The 23,004-nt window shown below is 38.2% G+C and overlaps 1 protein-coding gene across 5 annotated transcripts in view; it reads right to left on the reverse strand.

The window, feature by feature from the left end:
• LOC117295354 (myocyte-specific enhancer factor 2C-like) overlaps positions 1 to 23,004 on the reverse strand; it is a 93,134-nt gene that overhangs the window by 26,147 nt on the left and 43,983 nt on the right. For 3 of the 5 annotated variants that reach the window (XM_033777953.1, XM_033777955.1, XM_033777951.1), the window contains exon 4: positions 1,629 to 1,809. In XM_033777953.1, coding sequence (XP_033633844.1) covers positions 1,629 to 1,682 — 54 coding nt within the window. In that variant the 5' untranslated portion in view covers positions 1,683 to 1,809. Of the gene's footprint in view, positions 1 to 1,628; positions 1,810 to 9,744; positions 9,766 to 16,223; positions 16,517 to 23,004 lie in introns of those variants that run through there. The other 2 variants (XM_033777952.1, XM_033777954.1) reach the window with 2 other exon arrangements.

The raw sequence follows: 23,004 nt of genomic DNA on the forward strand, positions 1-23,004 counted from the left end.
GTAAAGACCGGTAATTCAAGCAGTACAACCCATCCCGATGTTGGTTTACTCAAACCCGTAGCCTGAAAGCAAAGTTTGAAGACACCTTCAAGTTCCTATCTCATTACACTGCACACCCACTTTTCAACAAAACTTAGCTCGTTCAAACTCCCCAAAGCCATCTTGGGTGCAAATTACACGTGTAGGTCATCAGCTGTATATCCCAAGCAGTGCATTATCTCCCCCCTTCCCCTAAACCACTACAAGATCCATTTCCTAAGGTCAAACGCATACAGAACGTATACATGTAGTTTCTACTGGAGGGGGCGAACGTGCGCAATTGAAAAAATGTGTGGTTTTTATGGAGGGGAAGGGTATTCACACAGTATGGCTAATATTGATGTTGTACAGAGGTATCTTCTGGCTTTGCTCATGGGGGGGAAAAGAGCGATCGAAAGATGGGAAAAGAAATCAATGGTGTCCCTGCTCCATTTGTCAGCTCCGTTACATTATTTACTCTCCAGGGGAGGAGGAGGGGGGGGGGGGACACCGGAAATATTGCAGTGAATGGAATGAATGAAGGATACCAACTTGATTGAAAAATGCGGCGCTGCGTTATTGTTCATGAAAGGCCGCCCATTTGAGTCCCTTTCTCCAGTGATTTTCCTTTCCATTACTTGCGTTTTCCCTTGTCGTCGTTTTTTTCTGGGTATCTTGTCTTTTTTTATCATATAGTTGTCATCCGGTCGGGTGAGAGACTTGACTTGATTAATTTAGGAGCAAATTACTGAACATGCCGCGGCAAAAATAAAAATGCCAAGATTCAATCACGACGGTTTAATTTTGTTGTAAATGACCAAGGCCTGTTGTCTCGTGAGACACCATTTCACAATGGAGACAAGAATGCGGAATACACAAAGGGGGAAGGAGGAGATATTGAGCTGGGAAATAAAGCCTTTCTCATGGTCAATCAAATCTTGTTTCTTAAAAGTAACAATCAAGCGGTGACGATAGTGTCACTCTCCGCAGCGATTGATTTAAACACGGACACTTTTCGTTCCAAACAGAGCCTCTTGTGTACAATTAAAACTTCACCAAGGGTGTAAGAAGTTACACGCTCAATGTCATCTATAACTAAACTCAGATGATTCAATTACTGTTGTTGCCCAACAATCACTAACCTACATTTCAGTCATGGCAGGTACATGTATGGCATGATGCTTCCGTGCAAAGCTACAACTTGTACACGATTTGTGTTTCAAACAACCCATACAGACCGTCTACAATTGCAGTTCTTGATTTCTCAGACAAATCTTTGTGCACTTCATTGATGACTTTTTCATACAACAATTCCTCAATCTTTCATGTCTAAGTTGTTTAAAAACTGTTTTATTTACAGGTTAAAAAATTCTTTCCTTTTTTAAGAAACGTTTTTTCCTCAACCTTGAAAGTTTCTAATCATTTACATACATCAACATCTCAACCCCTTGGGAAAAGAACCTGTTTACTCTGATATGATAAAAAGCACTTATAAGTCAGGACATGTGCCATGACCAGGAATCGCACTCACCACACTCTGTTGACTCAGACTCGACGCATGTCTGGAAAGAACTAAACGCAAACATTGTACTGTCTTATCAAACACTTACCTGTCTATTCCTCTCATCATTTATTCTGGATATCTGTATCTTCTTGCGCCCCATCTTTTCTGTGAGTGCGTATCAAACAAAGGCTCTCACTATGCAGGTGGGGTTAAGCGAAGGGGTGTGGTGTGTCTGTCAGGGTTCCACTCACACTTACTAAGTACTGGTTGTATTTAAATATCCCAATCTGGAGAGGGAACAGAACAAAAACTTTGAGTTAGATACATGACATCAAAAAGAGTAAGATTAATAAGAATAGGTTGAAATTCAACAAATAATGACTGGTGAGTAGTTCTAGTCTGATCAACACCAATGCCTAAGAGAGGTTCGCGGTAACACCGTGTCTCGCCAATGCCGTCACTTTTGTACCTGATGAATAGCTCTCGTCAAACTATCAAGTTGAGATTTGTTGTTCTTGCCTACAAACAAATCCATTTGAGATCTCCTGACATCAGTGTTTTCTGTCATCACTGGGAAGCAAATATCTTGGCGTCGGCGTATTTTTACACACCAAGGACATCTCCAACCAACGATGTTGACACAATTGTATGAAACACCAAGATGGCATGAGTTAAAGACTGCGCCTAATGCATACACAAGTGTAAGAGTGTCCCAGTAATGATGAACTTGTGACCAAGTTAATAAATAGCTGCCCAATTTATGCTCATGGCCCGCAGTTCCATTTCATACCGCTGCAAACCATAAGCGCACGAATGGGCATACTTTAAAACATCCAAGATGCTTACTGTATGAAAATGAATAAAATAACCCAAGCTGAGGGTCTATTTTTCTTGCTAACCTGTGAAAAACAATTTACGCTCATTGCATTTCTTCTGCTGTTGTTAGCAAGACAAATTTTGCTTACCATTATTAAAGCAGTGCTGTAAAATTGAACTGAAATGGATCAAGTACCAGAGATAGAACATTATGGTAGGTTATAGTACAAAGTCAACTGGACTGATCAACAAACGTATCCACCGTCTGATTATGGAGGTAGATGGTCTGACTATGAAGTTCGTACTTGAACCAATTTTTTTTCTGTGAAATATTTCCCTCTAAGAGGGAAGTCATATTCGGGGAAAACTGTATTTGAAAACTTTAAAATGAACAAAAATTAAGGACAATCTGTACACACACACTACTAAAGTTTTGCACGGTTTTCCACCATTTTCTCTGCGAACTAAGCCCAGTTTTTCCAAAACATGAACACTGCCCTTGTTTATTTTGTCAGCTCTACCAATCCTGTACAATACCTTTTGCAAAAACTAGAATAACAAATTTAGATAACAAATTCAGTGACCTTCCCCAAAAGCCTACAAACAAACAAGTCAAAAGTATATGCACGCAGGCCATAGGCCATTTGTGTTGTTGCTTTTGCTGTAGACCCCCCAACCCCAAACAGGTAACATTTACTATCAAGTCAAAGGAATCTATACAAACAAGTGTGTTTGTGGTTTTTGTATTTCTATGTAAAAATTATTCAATGAAAAAAAAAACTACTGATCAAAATGAGATGCATTCAAGGCAAACCCATCGGTGCTTGTTTATATTCATCTGCCCCTATGAAATTGGCTCTTGATCCGTACTTTTTCTCTATGCATTTGAAATCAAAACATTTGTTTGTTGTAATTAATGTTAATTGGTTAGAGATAAATAAAATGAATTGCAGATGATTGTTTATATATTGAAATATAAAACGAAAAAGAAATTTTTAAATTTTTTTAAATTTATTACAGCACAATTAGTTCCAATAATAGGATGAATAAGAAAGAAACAAGCTGGTGTGATGTGTCTTTAGAATTTTTTTTGCCGGCTCAATAATACAGATACTGAAGAAGAAATGCTCATGTTTAAGATATGAGAGGAAAACCCCAGATGGGGGAAAACCCACGCGATCAGGTACAGTAGGGACGGAAAAGTGAGGTGGAATTTAAAGTGAGGTCCACAGTGGTGAAAGGTCCTCGGGTATTTTCAGCATTTGTTGACAGGGAAAGTAAAATGTACGTACATGTACGTCATCGTGTCGGCTAGCGAGCCGTGCACGCCGTGTTAGCACGGCCAGTTGGGCTGAAAACACGGGCAAAAATTTGATGCACGGCTTGGGTGAAGCCGTGCTGTCTAATAATTTCAGTGAAAATTACTGAACTTCTTTTATTATTTTGTTGTTGAACAGCTTAAAAACAGCAGTGAGTAAAATTAGATTTGGTTTTACCAGATGTCCTTCTTCTTTTTGAATAAAAATTTCAACGACGCAACCATAAAACAATCACTCGAAGTTGCCTCGAAAACGCTGACCACATTGCGACCACACAAAACACAACGCACAAACCACACACAACACAACGCACGTGCAAATAACACAACGCAAGCGAGACACCCAGACTTCGTTTTAACAGTCAGTCGTCGTCATCGACCGTCATCAGCAGTCAGCATGAACTCCATGCACGCGTTGTATGATAGAGGCGAATTCACACGCATTTTCGTTCAGATTATTTTAGGTACCAATCTCATCTCCATGATCCTACAAACCATCGCGCTCTGGATTTTTCTACTATGACGTCAGTATCGGTAACTGAGTGACACGCGGCGCAGTGCACCTTTTACCGCATACATTCTGCAGTTGCTTTGAAGATTGGTTCCGCAGTTTTTCCCAACTCGACGGCGGCAAACATGACGATCTTTTTTCCCTCTAGAAATTCAAGGGCACATCGTTTGTTTGTTGCAGAGTTTGTTTGAAACATCGAGACTTTTTTGGATTTCAATGTTTGCATCTCTTGGGTGTTAATGCAGTTGACAAAACGATGTTTATTTTCCGCTCGAAAGGTTTAAAAACTGGTTCATGTTTCTTTTCAAATCTCAAGTCGTTTTTGCTGTAGACCTCCCAAATTTATTTTTCAATGCATGGTACGTTTTTTTGCCCAGTGGAACTACTTAAATGGCACTGTCTTTCGTAACTGTTTGTTCTTTATTCTCCGCAGACAGTTTACAAATTGTTTTTGACCCAGTTTCAACAATTAAACAACCTATAAGACTTAAACGTTATGAAACTTAAACAAATACTAAGGAAAATATTAATTACCATGATCAGTCAGTTTAAATTAAGCAAACAATTATAGTACATGTAAATCACTCTTGGCATTTTGATTGGTTGCAAATACGTGTGTGAATCATTATTTTACATTAACCCTCTAGTCCCTGCACCGCCCGAGTTTCTGAAAACCAATTTTTCAAGATTCTTGCAGTAAACAACTGGAATCGTAGTTAAATTTTTAAAAGATAGCTTAATATTTATGCACAATTTTTTACCTTTTCGGTAATGTTTGTATAAAAGTACAAGCTCCCATTGGGAACAATAATCGGCTCTCGAATATTTTTTTGTAAGGATAAAATGGACACAATAGCTTTTCATCGTCATTAGCTTCAATGAAATAATTTAGCTCATACCAATTAGTAAACACAACGGAAACTGTATTTATTCGTCATTAATGATGATATTGTCAAAAACTAACGCCTTCGCATTTAATTAGTATGAGCATTGAGCCAGATAAAAGCCTTGAAAAGCTATTGTGTCCATTTTATCCTTACAAAAAAATATCCGAGAGCCGATTATTGTTCCCAATGGGAGCTTGTACTTTTATACAAACATTACCGAAAGGGTAACAAATTGTGCATAAATATTAAGCTTTCTGTTAAAAATTGAACTACGATTCCAGTTGTTTACTGCAAGAATCTTGAAAAATTGGTTTTCAGAAACTCGGGCGGTGCAGTGACTGTCCGAATGGACAAGAATGGATAGAAAATCAACATTAGTAAATGATAACTCTTAATTTCTTCAGTACCTCTTCATTTTTTTTAGTCTTTAAGCAAAAAATTGTATCAAGAGTTACCCATGTGTTATATTTTGTTGACAGCAAACTTGTACAGCATTATTTGATCGCTTTTGAATCATTTCAGGCTAAATGGGTCCAAGCTCCATGGTCCAAGTAACTGCTTTGAACTGGCCCAATATTGACCCAGAAACATTTTATAGAGTTTAATAATGTATAGTGGACGTCGATCACCTTTACAATATCTGTGCTTTAAAGCCTCTCATTTTCGAGTTGAAGACAAAACAAAAATTAAATCAAAATAGTTTACTTGTAACAGAAATAGGTACCAGAAATGCATCAGAAACCACCAGAGAGCACCTACAGTAGCCAGAGCTTCCAGGGCCCTTAAGAGGGGGGGGGTGAGACAGACTTGGCGCTGCGCGCTCGTGTTGTGTGCTACGCACAAGTTTCTATTTTTTTTTGTAGTGATTTTAGGTTGCACTCCCACTTTTTCAGTTTGCACTCCCACTTTCCAAATTCCTGGCTAAGACACTGACTAAAAAACAAGACCAGCTTTTTAGTTCATTAGAGGGCAAGGCACCCTTCCCTTCATGTAAAGGGCATCTAAGAGTAGAGGGAATACGTAAATATCTGCAGGAGGGGCATAAAGGCAATGACCAAGGGGCATCGAGGCAATTGCCTCCATCAAGTATCAGACCCGAAAATCACATGCATGTACTCGGAGACATGTTTTGGCAATTTTCTAACCCCCTTTCTCCTGACCGCCCTGTCACACTGGGAATTAGTACAAGCTGTAGGGTATGGACCGTAGTAACTTGCCTCTATCATTATGAATCAAGCGGTGTGCACTCAGTATCATTGCATTGTTTTTTCTACATGCAGGAAAAACATTGCTGGAGGAGATGTGTTGTGGGGGGGGGGGTACCGACTAGTCATTATTTTTTTTCAGGAAGTTTAAGTCTGGAGTGGCAAGAAATAAGTGTATGGTAAACAACCTGTTATTCCCATTACAACAATAAGCCCATGCCAATGTCTGGGGAAAAGCTACACAGTGCAATGTCCAGGTACACAGTAGGAAGAAAATTGCTACATACAAAAAAAGAGGCAAGTCACTCCAGGGTTAGGATTGTTTACAAACATCCAAAGTCAAATGAGAAACAGTGTGTAAACATGTTTTGATATGGGATCATAAATTAGACAGCCTGTACTTAGTACTTCAGAGGCATGACTGTCAACAAAGACACACTCGATTGGGGGCTAAATACGAGGCACTCTTTTGGGGTAGTTTCATATTGAGATAGTCAAAGAGAAACTGAATCCCTGTGACGAGCATAATATGGAGATGAGGCGTTTACAGAAGTTTTGCAAGTGGTGGTGAACCAACCATTATGTTGTGAATTATTTTCAGTAGCTGGAATAGTTTTCACTGGACTCCATCAATCCAAAACTACTTGTTTTGTGCGGTTGATGTTACTGTGTTATGCTTTTTTAAAGGTTATGACTGCAGCTGCTTTTAAGGTAGGAACAGCCACTGAGAACCAAATGTTGAAACAAAAAGATCCACATGCAGTTTCACAGATAAAGTAATTTTTTGATTATTTGTGTTTGGGAAAAAAGGGCCCCATCAGTGTTGGTTGCATGACTGTTTTGGTCTGTTTTCCTTTGTTCGATAAGATACAGATTCTCAATAAACCAACATGGGATCAGACTATTTGTGTCCTTTAAGCCTCGATTTGATTCCATTAATTTGAATGGATTAAACAAAAATTAAATGGCTACTCAATGAAATTGATGAAGGTCAACCAAAAATATCATATTTCATTCAAATACAATGTACATCAAAAGAGAAGCTTGCAGGACAAAGATGGTCTACATGCAGTCGCCACTTTGTTGTTCAGTATTCCTAGGTAGTACACACAAGAGCTTTCAAATCCAAACGATGCCAGTTATCATCATTATCTATTACAGTGGTGACACCTATCCGGTCAGCTTTGTTAATAGTGAACAGTTACCAAACACTGTTCGCTCTCCGATTGTCAACACAGAAATGCGCTATACAGCATTTTATAATGCACTGGGTTAACGTTTAGAACAGCTCATCACATATCACTAACCTCTTCACAGTTCTATAAATACTGCCTTACAATCACTCAGTTCAGGATGCTCTAAAAATACACAAGTGCCTGAACATTAGTACACACATTATCTATACTAGGAGGAGAGAGGAAAAAAAACCGGTGGCCCAATGGCTGTAATTAAAATAGACTTCTAAAATTAGAAGGGGGTTCCCTTGAAGTGGTGGCCTGGTTGGTTGGCTTTATAGTTAGAAAGGGAGAAAGTGCATCCATTCTTGGAAAGATGGCACGTGCAGGAAATAAAACTGTGGCTATGAAGTTTCTAATGAGTAGGTTTTTTTTTTTCTTTTGGTTTAATTTCTAAGCTTACTTAGGATGGAGGAAATGAATCTGATGTCATAAAATGATAAATGGTCAACTGAAACTGAAATCAGACACGGTGTTGACTAACTTGCATTATGAATGAGGAACTTCCAACAATGTTCACATTACTCTTTCAAAATTGACATGAGAAATGGCTCGCGTAAATGCATAAAAACATTGTTTAAAACATCATCTGAAAGCCTTTCAACAAATGAACAGGTTTCATTAGGTTTTGTATGTTTTTTTTTCAAAAACGCAAAACCTTCAGGCTTTTCTTTTCAGATAGAACAAAACATGTAAATGTAAATAATATCTAGATGTGTTAAAAAATGAATTGGTTTCATGAGGGTTTTGTATGGGTTTTTTTTTTCTTCAAAAACTAAAACCCTTTAGGGTTTCTATTCAGATAGAACAAATCATGTAAATCTAAATTATATCTAGATTTGTTTGTAGAGGACAGTTCAATACACACCTCAAGAGAAACGCACTTAGTAATATGTGAATTTTGTCAAATAATTAATTGGACAAACTGTTCATCAGTTGCTTCTTTAGATTAGAATTTCAAAACATTGTCTAGCAGGATGTTTACTTATCACAGAAAAAATGAGTGGGAATGTAAATGTGAAAGACTATTTTATAATATTGGTCTGGGCCCACACAGGAATCCATTGAATGCTGAATATGGCTACATGCCAATCCACATACGCAACCAGCACCCGTAGGTTTGACGCAAAGCGACAGCCATTTCAATGCAATTATTAAGTCCAATGCAATCAACAGCTTCCGTATGGAGCACACCACCAGTGACTAACCCCCAAGGGGAAGTGCTCTGTTAAAATGTTGGCCGAGGTACACAGACAGACAAGCCGTGGACAAACAAACCAAGGTACAAATGAGGAAGCCGAATCCTCTAACTATAAGACAACACTCTGTAGGAGGAGTTACATTCTTCCCATGTCTCTAGTTTCAGACATGATACTCGGTCCTTGGAAAAAAAATGTAGGAACATTTTATTGAGCACAAGGGCTGACCTATGTACACATGGTATTGGCTTTAATAAACTTCTCAAACAATTTTTATTTCAACAAAACAAATTTAGTGATCGTGTTTTAGTGAAAACACCCCCGAAGAGGTGAAGATTGGTTTTGTTGATTTTTTTCTTGCTTATTTTATCAAAAGTGATTTAGGGTGGTATCGTGAAATGCTATGTTCTCAATTGTCGCAGCATTTAAAAGATGGAAATGTTCTATATTGACAATTGAAATTGGTATTATTATATAACCAGGGATCTTCCAAAATTATTCACAGCAATTATTCACAGCAATACAAATCTCTTGATTTTTAAATTTTAATTGGCTGCTTGTTTACAAATACCCTTTACAAATATGTACAGTATAATAATGTTCACTAACAGTTGAAAGCTTGCTATACTTAGTTGTTTTGCAAGAAATAATCAATCCAGTGGGATTTCCTCCAAAATGACATCAGCTTTGAATAAACAAACAGGGTGTTTATATAGGATTTTCACATCCCACACATTTTTGTCAAATGAAGATACAAGTAAATGTATGAAACCAAAACAACCCAAAAAAACCTTCTTCCTCTTTGATATTATATTCAATAAGCTCCACATCCCTAACCCACTCTACACTAAATTAAGTCATGAAAAATCCCAAGTGTGTTCAGACCAAGCATAAATAAAAAAGCAAAATCAAGGAGAAAACATACACCAGTTGTGTCCTACCAAAATGTAAATAAAAGAGCAATGAAATTCTCCAGAGTACCAGTTGCTGCACATCATTCACACCAGTACACAATGTGTGACTACAGCAACTTACACCATTAATCACTTACTGACTACAGGGCAGTATTGACCAGCCATCGATTTCTTCCACCCAAGGCCTGACCCATTGTTTCCACAGGGGACTTGGACCAATTTCATCCACTTAACAATACACTTGTCCATAATAGAATCAATGAAGTTTGGACTGGACTGGCCAGTGGAGCGTAGGAATGAACAATGGACGTTGGGAACTAATTGAGAGATTGTTGAGGAGGGGGAGATTCATGGCCAGGTTAGGCCTTGGTTTTTAAGACAGTTATACCTTTAGCATGTGTGGATGAGAAGTTAATTCAAATTGTTGGATTACAAGGTGACTAACCTCAATAATTTATAGGTCATGTAGAGGTACAATTATTTTCCTTCCTCCGTGGTACAATTAAATGCGCAGGCTTTTGTATGATACCACTTTATATATGAAACTGTCAGCAAGCTCCAGGGCCCAATTTCATGGCTCTGCTTACCGCCGAATTCCGCGCTTACTACGACCACGATTCCCCGCTTACATGCAAGCGCCAAATTTCTGCGCTAGCCTTGTAAGCGTATAATGCTTGGTAACGTGAAGTACGCACGCGCAGAAGCCAAAATTCGCCAATTCAGTGCTTACGGTAAGCAGAGCCATGAAATTTTGCCCTGGAATTTCATCTTTAAAAGGGCAAGGCCAAGTTCACTTTGCAAAAGGCCCATCCATTGCAAAACTTGTCAAGTCTATCATGTGAAACTTTTGAAGGAGCACCGTGGCCGTGTTCATTTTGCAAATCCATTGGAAAATTCGTTAAGTATTATGGGAAACAATTGAAGGGGCACTGAGGCCAAACCCGGGGCAACAGAAGCCACGGCCTCCATGGCCTCTGTGTAATTCCATGCATGATGTAAATACAGCAAGGATAGGGTTTGGTTGTTTTGCTGCGTTTCTGTCTTTGCAACTGCAGGTTAATCTATGTTATCAACCACTTTGCTTTTAGTATGAACTGCGTGCTTCCGTTTACCTCTTCTGTAGTACTATATAAGTATACCTTAAACTTTTAACCACAGAATAAACTTCAGCTCTTTGGCCACATCCAAGTCGTTTCCTTTGGTTTCTCTTTCCATTTCCTGAATGTCAATCGTGTCAGAAATACAACAAAACATTTTCCCATGTTGCGTATTTGTGGAGGAACTTCACAAAGTAAATGATGATGATTTTATTAAATTTCTTTCTTCAAAATAAATTATGATATATGAGAAATTGACAGCATTTCACCCACGGGTTTGTGTGAGCGTGACAATTAATCTGAGACATGGATATTTATAAGCCCAAACAACTTGTTGAATATTGCAGGAAGTGCTTGACAGGCGAGATTATATCATGATCAAAATCAGATTAATTTTGCAAGCTATGACGGAGGAATTTCATGGGCAACAAAAAACCAAATCCCACTGAATTTCTTACGATTGCTTTCGGAAACATTGATTATATTATTTATAAACCTTATTATTATAGAATCTATATGCTGTCAAAGTACTTTTACAGAGGTAATTGGCCTTGGTGCCCCTTGAAGTGTTTAGTACAAATTTCAATTCACCAAAGTAGAAATGCCCTTAAGCAAAAACTGCCTTGCCCTTACAAGAGCGGACCAGGCCTGAGTAAGCCCTCCCTGTCTGCCCCATGCGTGCCAAAATACACCAAAACATGACTGATTTGGGATAATTATGGCTAAGCTGTAAGTTTTTCCTTAAAATTGAAAATAATGTTCGCCCTATTTTACATGCACGCAGTTGGCCTTAACCTTGTCTGCACAGGTAGGTGCATGATACAATTGAAAAAAGTATGAATACCAAAGAATTTTGATGGAGTCTTAACCCCTGTTCGCATTGGACTTAATTTGGGTAAACTAACCGAGCCAATGGGTAGTTTACCCATTGTCCAATGCGAACAGCTCACAAAGTTTTCCTCCCAGGTAACTTACCCGACTCGAATGGGTAGTTTAACCGAGCCAGAAAGTCCAATGCCGAAGCGACGACTCGGTTAAATCTCCCAAGAAGCTGACATGTTTTGTCAATGTTACGCCGTGGGCCAGCTCGGTTAGTTTACCCATCGTCTCGGTAAGTTTACCCGAGTCAAATAAATCCAAGTGCGGACGATGGGGAAGTTAACCCGTCAGAATGTTACCCAGCATAATGGTTAAGTTACCCAAAATAATAATCCAGTGCACACACGGCTTTATTCACAGTTTCTAGGCAAATAGACAAGAGGACTAGGATTAATGTCTACATACGGGATCCAGTTGTGCCCCAGCATGCCCTCCTCCAGTGGTATGTTCCATTCAGTAAAGTCACCTCTGTGTGAATGGATAATTTCAATGCGGAACACGCCCATGGAGTACGAAAACCTGCATTACATCCCAAGCATTGTGCTTAACAGTACCGTAGTGGGTCTTCAGCATGCAAGAAATCGAGAAGGGCTGGGGGGGGGGGACAACACCTCTTTCTTGTGACTTTCCCACGTCTTATCGTCAGGGCATTCTGGTTCCCCGTAACACAGATGAACTTTGTAAATGAACCCAGCTAAAAACCACAATACTCATCTATAAAATACCCAAAGGGCAATTCCAATGGTTACTTATGTTACAGTGACCACATATCAGAATTCTGCTTTTCTGAATGATGTCTGCGACTTGATACACTGACATTTTTTGTTATTGATAATAATATAGTGTTACATAATCCAGTACGCAAGTTTCCTTTCATTAGTCCATGGATTTTGATACGCAATTTAGGTCTGTTCAAGTACACCAAGTTTTTAGACGCCACTGTAAGGGGAATTTCACAACCATAAGAAGTACAAGTGAACTCTGTGACAATATGTATTGGCAGTTTAAATTGGTACTTGAGTTTCATAGGGCAGTTTTCCCTCGATTTGTCAGTAGTTACCCATACCACACCGTCACCAGTGGCCTCTCAAGATGAAAACAAAAATTGCCATATTGTTTTTACAATGAAATGAAAATTTGTCATGCATTCTCCACAACACAAAAATACCTGAATGATTTCCCCTTGAAATACCATCCCACCCTGTGGGAGCCCTTGGCAGACAGACTACTGCATTTAGAACCAAAAGCTGGTCAAGTTCTTTATACCTGAGAGTCCTTGCTCTTTGTTGATAACAAACCCACTCACACACAAACATAGAGAAAGCCTTGCCATGCATGAGTAATTGCACCTGGTTAAAGGAGCACGTTGCCTTTGGATCGGTCAAGTTGGTCTTTGAAAAGCGTTTGTAACCGTTTGTTATAAAATGCATATATGATTAGAAAGATATTTTAAAAGTAGAATATAATGATCCACACGAGTATCACTTAAAATTGCGTGGTTTTCCTCTTACCTCGTCGACAAACACGGTCGGCCATTTATGAGAGTCAAATTTTTGACTCCCATAAATGACCGACCGTGTTAGTTTGCAAAGTAAAAGGAAATCCACGCAATTTCGAGGCAAATATTGGATCATTGTATTCTACTTTTAAAACGTCTTTCCAACCATATGCATTTTATAACAAACGGTTACAAATGCTTTTTATAGACCAACTCGTCCGATCCAAGGCAACGTGTTCATTTAAAGCACAAAAGTTCAGGTGTAGCAACAGAAGGACAGTGAAGGGCTTGACATTTTCCCCATCTGAAGTACACTCAAGAAGTACCATGATACATACATACTTCAAGCTAAAGAACATGAATGGCTTGAAAGGTCCAAGAATTTCATTCATAGATCAGCATTACATTATCAGTTACTTATTTGAAACAAAAACAAAACATGGTCAGAAAACCCATGACAAGTTTGACAAGAAATGCTCCATAGAGTAGCTCAGGCATGATTCACAACGGACGATATTCGCAATAAAGTTGCCCCTGTAAATTTTGCTTTAAAGAGGCCGTCTTCACATAGCATCATTGGAAAAGGTCACAAGTTCTACTCGTTATGCAGCACCCACTGCGTGAACCGAGATTGTAAATTCATTCATGTTTACCATGTTTACAGCAAAAGATAGTATTTTTTTCGAGGTTGGCGAGTGTTTTCACATTCATGCCAACCATTAACAAGTCCCAACAAACTGCCATGTGATGTGAGTTGCAAGTGTGATTGTTTTTAGTCCACCACTTTTTGGAGAACAGGCCTGTCCATTTTGAACTGTAGAGGGCGCACTATATTGTAAGTTACCCGTATTCTAACCCTGTTTGATAGTAACCTCTTGATTTCTCTTTCTCTTAACCAGTCTCCCTTTGAACAGCAACAACAGTTTGCTAAACGCGTTTCAGTGGAAACTAATTATTCAATTAGCTAACGAATTACTTCCAGAATACTCAGTGCGGAACAATCTTCCACTACTGCATTCTCTCCAGAGATTCTAAAATATAACGTCAAGTATCCTATGAATTGAATAGTGATCAACCAGGGAAGACAACTGAAAGATAAAGCTCGATTTTTGTGTGGCTTGCTGGCTTAGACGAGAAAAACTTTAATAAGAAATATGACTGTGTTTATCCTGTTTTGCGATACTGGTCTTTTAACATTTATTTTGCCAAATTTCAGAGCTGTTTTACCGAATACACTGTTTGCTAACTTCCTGATGGAAAGGAAAACCCCTTTTGAAGTTCTATTCATTACACATAAGAAATATGGACTGCGACCATTAGACCTATTTGCACCACCATCAAATCAGAATGCATAGGTTTGTGGTTGATAATAAAAAGCAAATTTTTAAATGGGTAGTGGCCATCCAGCATTGCTTTTTTTAATATCAAAAATATTTGCGGTACAACAAACAAAAATTATTCCACATTTGACAAAAGAGCAGAATTAAGATGGATACCAAATCCCAAATCACAGTTACATGGATTGTTTTAAATAGTCCTGCAGTTTTGAGAACAGGAAGATTGAATTAATACACTCCAATATTATTTGTTGCCCTTAAAATTCAACATGTAACAAGTTTTCCGTTTCACATGAAAGCAACATTGTGCATTACCTTGAACACAGGTAATGAAACTAGTCACAATGAGCAGGAAAACAGTCACAAATGTTACACATGAAATGGTATTTTGGCCGGTAACCTTATTCCTACTAAGCAACATTAAGTTGTGCTTACCTACTTGTTGTGCTTTAAAAGCAGCTCTATGACATTAGGCCCAGAAAAATTTGCGTAAGAAGTGCAAAACAATTGTTTTTACCAGAAAAAGTTTATCAGCAGAACAATCATGTTTTATGTACCATTTGCAAATGTTACGTTGCTCATTATTGCTTAGCCAAAAACTGCTTTAAAAGCAATACTGACTGCTTAAAGGCAGCTCTCAAAGTGGGCCAAGGTAAGAAGTGGGACAATGTAAGTCATTAGACAGGAGTCTTTCACAGGCTTCCTTCTGCTTTGCATATGATACCCAGTTATCTACTCCATCCAGAAAGGAGTCAGGGGCCATGACCTGTGGATTCAGGGAAATCAGAGTCCCTCCGGCTTGTCTGGCACTGAATAGCAAAAAACTGCACAGGGTCACTTCCTTCAGGAACTGTGGCAAAAACATTGCCGCATAGAAAAAACATGTATTATACGTACACACACTCTGTACCCTTAAGCCAGTACATTGAACATGAACAAAAGTGACTAAGTTGCCAAAAGGTTACTACTGTTCAGGCACTCTCAAAAGGTTGTGACTTTTTATCATGTCACAAGTGTTTTCTATTAACATTTACATGTTCATGTATATGTAAAGTCCGACTAGAGTTTTAAAGTTCAAAAATAACACAGTACTTCAATTTAAAACACATTTCTCTGGGGATCGTTATCGCCGACTTTAATAGCCGTTTTACATTATGTATAGTGTGTACCAGACAGGCCATACCCATGTAGACAATAATAAGTACAGCACTTGATGGCAAGTTTTTGTAATAAACTCTAGGAAATGTTTTACTAGTTCTCGCGTACAAGTCGATACTCGGGCATACAGACTGACCCTAAGATTTCTAAATTGCATTTCCAAAGTTGTTTACAGGAAAAGACACACTGAACTAAATATCAGGTGCTCCATTTCCTGGAATAAATCAGATGAGAATGCACAGAGAACACAACATGCTGCCTGCATTGTTGTACACTTCTTCAAAATACTCAACACAAGAAACAGAATAACAGTAGCAACATTGAGCAAACTGTCACTAAACTGTAGAGCCGTGCAAGTACATGTACATGTATGCATGGAAGTAGGGGTAGAAGTTCGTGTTCATGAAACTTAGTGTACACACACAAGCTGTCTTGTTGTGTACACTTCTATTTCAGAATCACATGACATTGTGACTGAGATTAAGTTTGTGTGTACTCAGTAATATTACACTAAACACCTACCTAGGTGAACATAAATTGTGCTACCAAAGTTTATCTAAAAAATTGACCGTTACTTTTATAGCAATAAATTTTACAGGTCTTGTACAAACACTTGTACTTCAGTTAAACTCCAGCAAAGAACTGACCTTTCAAAATGGCTGTCCTATCCCAGCTGCATGCAGTAGTACACTTGTTCACATCACCCAGTGTGTGTGTCAGTCAATGGTTCATCGTACACATCTATAGCTACATGTACAGAAATAAGCTGCTCTGCTAAAAATATATTTAACTCCAAGCGGTTGCAGCAGGTTATCGAAGGAAGGCGACGAACGGCCAGATCACCTCTCTCTCAAAGGATGTCGATTGCTGTCAATATCTGTGGGGCTGTGACGAGTCCTCAAAAACCAACAGTATCGGTCTCAGATTGGAAGAGTGCTGTCTGTAGATAGAAGTGTGATTGGTACGGAGTTCCTGATACTGCGTGTTTAATGCATTGAGTACCTGTATCATACATGCACACTGTCATAGCCCTACTACTACTACTGTGTGTGTGTATACTTCGCTTGGTGTGTACAGTTTAATCCTGTGTGCTAAACTCTCTCACCACACAGTGATGATGTCAAACACTGGGACGACGACATCATGAATTATACATGAGGCTGTACTATTCATCTCGGGAGGGGACGCCGTAAATGTCAACAGGGTGAGGATGGAGCCTTGATCTTTTGACTTGGAGATGAATACGTCAAAAGGGTAACCAAAATATGAAAAGATGTGTGTGACACACCGTGACAAATTACATGTTCATGTACACGTCACAACAGTTAATTTTAAATCACATGTGTACTGGCCTGGGGACTACAATATAAAATGGTCATGACTCCAGCTTTATCTCCCACTACAACTGCCCCTCTTTGAAATGGAACAATCGAAAACACAACTTGCCTAATGATATGGAACACAATGTGGACTTGGACCATACACTATTGTATAGCATTGCCACATGTTAACGAGTTGTAAGCCAGTCTACAATCACAAATCTGTACCATGGACCCTTAACTAACACCAGAATTTTCCCTAGATATATAATTTTTTTTTTAGAAGATAACATTTTTATTATCAGTCGGACGACAAAAGTGGGAGGGACTCTACTGTACCTAAAAATAGTTACCTTATCGATAAACCCACGGAGGTCTTCTTTCTATCTCCCAGGTGTTATTTTTAGATTAAGGCCCAACCCACCCGGATTCATATCAAAAATTAAAATCATTGCCTTATTGGGAAGTTTTTTCATCTTCTTTTTGGGGGAGGGCCTTGGAGTTATCATCAAGTCCCAATTTATATCCATATTTATATCAAAAAACCAAGGGAGGTCTTCTTTCTATCTATCTTCCATGTGTTATTTTTAGATCAAGCCCAACCCACCCGGATCAATATCTAATATTACAAATTATTGCCTGCCTTATAGGGAAGTTTTTGGAACTTATTTTTGGGGGGAGGGCCTGGGACTTATCATTGAGTTCATATTTATATAAGTTGTCAAAGATGTTAGAAACTCTCAACTTCAGGGAGGTCGTCTAGTGATGAGTGGAGTCATGTGGCTGGTCAAGTGGTCAGGTGCTCATGATCAGATGATCAAGTCACAAGAATGAATCATTGTGCCTTGAGCAAGTCCATTAGCAATTACTAAATGCTTCCCTTCGCCCAGGTGTACAGAGAGCAAATGAGCATCTGGGCTGAGCTGATAGTCAGTGTTCTCCCTTAACAACAGTCCAGTAGCCAAAAAATGCTAGGACCAGTCACATATTCCAAGTGGTGAGGGTGGCTAGTTCAGTGTTAAAGAGTATCCCTATTGAATATGAAATACGGACAACAGCAAAGAGCTTCCAGACCAGTGAAATGAAAAGTTAACTGGTCCTGCTGGCCAGTCACTGAACAAGTTAAGGCCATCTGCACTCGATAGCTGCTTGAACTTGAAGTTGTATGCTTCCCTTGTATTGAAAGGGTGATCACTGACTGAGGTAGTCCCAATGACTAGGAATGTCAGAACGATGCCAAGGAGTCCTCAACACCATGTAATTAAACACTCAAAAGTAACAACAATAATTACGTCTGTCATATCCCTCGTATCCACAAAAGTGCTCATGGCGCTTGCTTCAAAAACAAAAAGTTCCATCTTGCTTGTCCTCCGGTGATGCAAAATCAAGAAAAATTAAAAAAATCGCAAGTCTACTAAAATCTTTTTGAAATATTGAGTCTTCATTTTGGACAAGCGTCACTGCTTATAAAAGGTTCTGAAACCAGCATCCAAATGAGAGGCATGTTGAAAATGATGGCATTTCCAACCCCCAAACCATGAGAAAGAGAACATCCCCCAAAAAGAGGATACCACATATGAATATTCAGAGTCACAATTGAGTAACCGGATCGGTATTCCCTTAACGTCGGGTTCCCAAACCACAGGATATGAACATATAAAAGAAAGAGTTTCATTTCTCCCATGGCGATGTTCCCTTTAGCAGCCCAGTCAGAGCAGGCCCCGGTGCTGATGGAACAACCAGGGAGTTTCCCAGGTGGAGGTTACCGATCGGACCCCAGCAGGGGTAGGCCTCCGACCCCGACCGCAGGCATATGATATCAGTAAAACCCAGCATGAAAGCTACGGCAATTAGTCCCGCAAAAATAAACTTTCCCCCGCAGATATTTCAAACTATAGAAAAGTTGAGACAAATTATAAAAGGAGAGAATTCCACTGAGAACTAAAAACCAAACACCTGTATACATACATGACAATATCTCTTTGTAGTTTTTACTTTAACTAACATTACACCTGAAACTCCATGGCTCAAAAAGAGAGTTGCAATAACTTACATATGGAGGATCCAGGCCAAATTTTATACAGCTGCTTAAACAGACAACAATGCAAAACAATTTTCTGCTACGCGAACACAGGCCACAGTTGCAAATGGTAAATTCGACATGGCATTTTCTTTTTTACCACACACTTGCTTTGCGTATACTCTTTTTTGTACTTAGACAAACTATGAAAATAGGTCCAGGGGGTCCACTAAATGGAAAAGTCCTTCATGTAGGATTGACAATGGACTACAAAGTTGCTGTTTTTTTTAATACAAAAGCTTACTTACTAAACTGTGTTATGTGCCACTAGCCCAAGTTTTTTTATCACTCTGAAATCTATCTGAAATGCTGTAATTTTCAAGAAAAAGTATACTGGATGACCAGGCAATTTCAACTAAAGCAGAGTAATGTAATCATGTTCACAACTCCCCCACCCCCAATGAAAATAGTGAAAAACCAAATACTAAATTAATAAATCTCTCACTGCAGAGCGGTAAACTCCAAACGGGAAATTATATATTTTTATTTCTCATCAAATATGACATTTCAGACAGGGATGTTTTCTACTATCATCATATGTATCTGTGATCTTCGACAAATTTTTTTCTTACCAAATTCTGTAACGTTCCTTAAAATTAAAAAAATGTGTTGATTCTGAGAGGAAATGGTGGGTTGGACAGGAAGGGAAAAAAAACAGTAAAATACACCAATGAGTCAATTAATTGTGCACAAGTTTTTGAAGTTCTAACATAATGACCGTTGTGGGAGGTTAACATCATAGTATGAATTCACCCGGCAACGCTATACAGTTACTGCCCTCTGGGGTTATGGATTTCCAATTAAACTAGCGAGTGAACAAAACCTCCAGAAGAAAGAGGGGAAACTAAAACCAAATTGTCTTGACGAGAGAACGGAGGATTTCTTTGCACTTCTTTGGCTTTACACTATCTGATAAACAATAGAGCAAGGTTTGTTACAAGTATGATTAATAGGAGGGATATTAATATATTACTTTTTATTAGTGGTTTTTTGGACGAGTCAATTCATTCCCATCCTCTAGATTTCAATAAATTCACCGTCAAACTTAATCTCATTAAACTTCGGGTCTAGACAAGGTCATGGAGGCAATGGCCTCTGATGCCCTGGTTTTGGCCATGGTGCCACTTCAACAATTTTCAATAAAATATCTGGGAAAAAATTCCCTTTGCAAAATGAAAAACGGCCTTCCTTATTCAAGATGAAAGTCCAGGCCTGAAATTTTGGTCCTGTTTTTTTTAGTGAAAATGCTCAAACCTGTTATTCCTATTTTGTCAGAGAGTTTGTGCAAGTTCATTTATTTAAAACAAGGGCTTGCAATGCATTAAATAGCAACCGTTGCATGAAGCCAAAATTTGCATACTCCCATTTTAAAATCAAGATGTAAAGTAAACAACTATCCTTTAAAAATCTCGGCTCAAAATGCTAATTTTTCAAGTTTTATTTCTCAAAGTGGGAAAACCTATCGAAAGGTTAACCCTTCAATAATTCAAACAAAACCTTGATTTACTTTCCATATCATCAATTCCTTCAACTCATCAGTTTAATGAAGCAATGACTATAATTATAAGGTAACCACAAAAATCACAAGTAGTTCCTTTATTGTGCTGACTGGTTAGTAATATTGAGTTTTATTTGTATACTGTATATATTTCATATCTGAGAATTTTTCAATAGAAGTTTTTGGGTTACAAAAATTAGTTGAATATAATTTCCATTCAGTTGCTGTTACAGAATGACATAAATTAATAATTGTTATGTCACACTTGTACCAGTTAACTAATTTTAATAATTTAATGTAGTTTTTCACCTTTGAATGAATTTACATGAATTTAATTTAAAAGATGTTCCTTGCCCTTCCCAAGCAAGCTAGGTAAACATAATTACTTTTGCCAAAACTCTGAGTCAAATGAAAACTCTCAATGAGTTTCTGTGGTTTGTCCTGTTTACAAATTTGACACGGCCAACAACAAAAAGTGCAACTTAATATATATTTGATGCATTTTCATACTTCAAAGATGATACTAAAAGATGATACTGCAGCAAACGCGCATTCATGTTATAACTACGTTTTCGTGTCTTTAACTAGCATGTCGCACATTTTATAAAACAGTATCACAAACATTTGCGCAACTGGAAATGCACCCATGACTTTTTGAAAAATATAACCGCCACCATGGTTTGAACGAATATTCTTTCCTTAGGCCTAACCATGAGATGTTTTTACTACCATGTTTAATGAGTTCCTAGAATGTCTACAAGGTAAATGATCTAAGATCTTGGTCTCAAGGAAGATTGACTGGTACTCATTAAATTTTATGCAGAAAGTCATCATAACAAAAATATGTTTATAAAACTGCATCCAAAGCAACAAAGTGATTCTTCAAAGAATTACCATTTTCAGAATTCCAAAACTTTCTTAAAAGTACCAGAACAACATTGGCTAGTGTCAAAAATGAGACTGTCATTAAAATTGTTCATTATTATTAGTAGTATTTGTTTGTTATAAAAGGATAAACAAACAGTACTAAACTACATTCTTGGAGTTTGGACGCACACATTTTATATCAGTTCAGTGTTTTTAATAATAATTATAGGACTTTGAACAAAAAACAGTACTAATGAGGGTATTGAATGCTTCTCTTTTAATCAACATTCTATAACCTATTTACTTATAGCAGTCTTTACGCGCACGTTTATGTTAGCTAACCAAATTACATGTACAGTGTACACACAATTTTTTTTTTTTTACAGCAGTGAGCAGTTTCACAGTATACAAGGTTTTGTACCTGAGCTTTTGCCATTCTCAGTCAACCAACCCCTAATCCAATTTATACAAAGGCTTACCCTCCCTGCCACAGCCTAATCCTAAATTACACTACAACAGTGGACAGTTACTTTTCCAAAGGGGCTTGAGGCCAATGGGCAGTCAGGCTTACACACCTAATCAGATATTAAACAAATAGAACTGCACAGCAGGCGAATAACAGTTCACAGTTAACTGATATGGCCAATTACTTGTGCTTGGAAAAACAAAGAACCAGGCTGATTGTCCTGGTTTAATTGGCCTTATACATACATGTGGGCAGTGGTTATACATGTATAACCACTGCCCACATCCATGGGAGGTTACAGCCCCTAGGTGCTTGTACTTTCCATCACTTGCACAATGCTCCCTACTTGCTTGTTTCTTAAAGATGTACTCTGTTCTCCAATACTGATTGTCATTTATTCCAATGCACTACACCATTGCACTACACCATTGGTAATAGATAAAGACAAGTATTCTCACTTAGTGCACCTTAGTGTATCCCAACATTTATAAGCATAAAATAGAAAAATCAGTGAAAACTTTTACTCAATTGGTCATCGAAGTTGCAAGAGAATAATGTAAGAAAAACACCCTTGTTGCACAAATTATCCTTTCAGATGCCTAATAAAAGGCGTCAGGCCTCAAGTCTTCTAATATTTGAGTGAGAAATTACCTCTTTCTCAAAACATGTTACTTCAGAGGGCACCATTTATCACAATGTTCTATACTATTGACAGCTTCCCATTGCTGGTTAGGGTAAGTTATTAAATGCTAACAGTTATTTTGAGTAATCAATCATCAATATCACCAATAGTGTTCAGTGCCTTTAAAGATGTGCTCCGATATGTATTGTTCATTCATTCCAATCCTGGCAATGTTAAAGAACATAAATCATCCAAGCAGCCTTTGAAAAAAAATCCAGTAAAAATGTGAACCACATTCCTCTCTACATTCAGGAAACCAAAATTTGTGCTCTCCATTGGATGTGGAAGTATCCGATTTAAAAATTAAAACTTGAATATTTAAATACTATAACACCACTGTGATTTATTAGTGGTCAGATCCCCTAATTTTATCATGTGCATGACTTCTGTGTAGCCACAAAATTTCAAAGAATTTTTCAATGCACTTTGCAGAGTACAAATATTTGAACATTGTCAGCTCTACTGCTTATGGCTATGGATTTTCTGCACTATGCATACATGAACCGAACCTACTGG

Source organism: Asterias rubens, chromosome 10 (assembly GCF_902459465.1).
Source record: "Asterias rubens chromosome 10, eAstRub1.3, whole genome shotgun sequence".
Lineage (NCBI taxonomy): Eukaryota > Metazoa > Echinodermata > Asteroidea > Forcipulatida > Asteriidae > Asterias > Asterias rubens.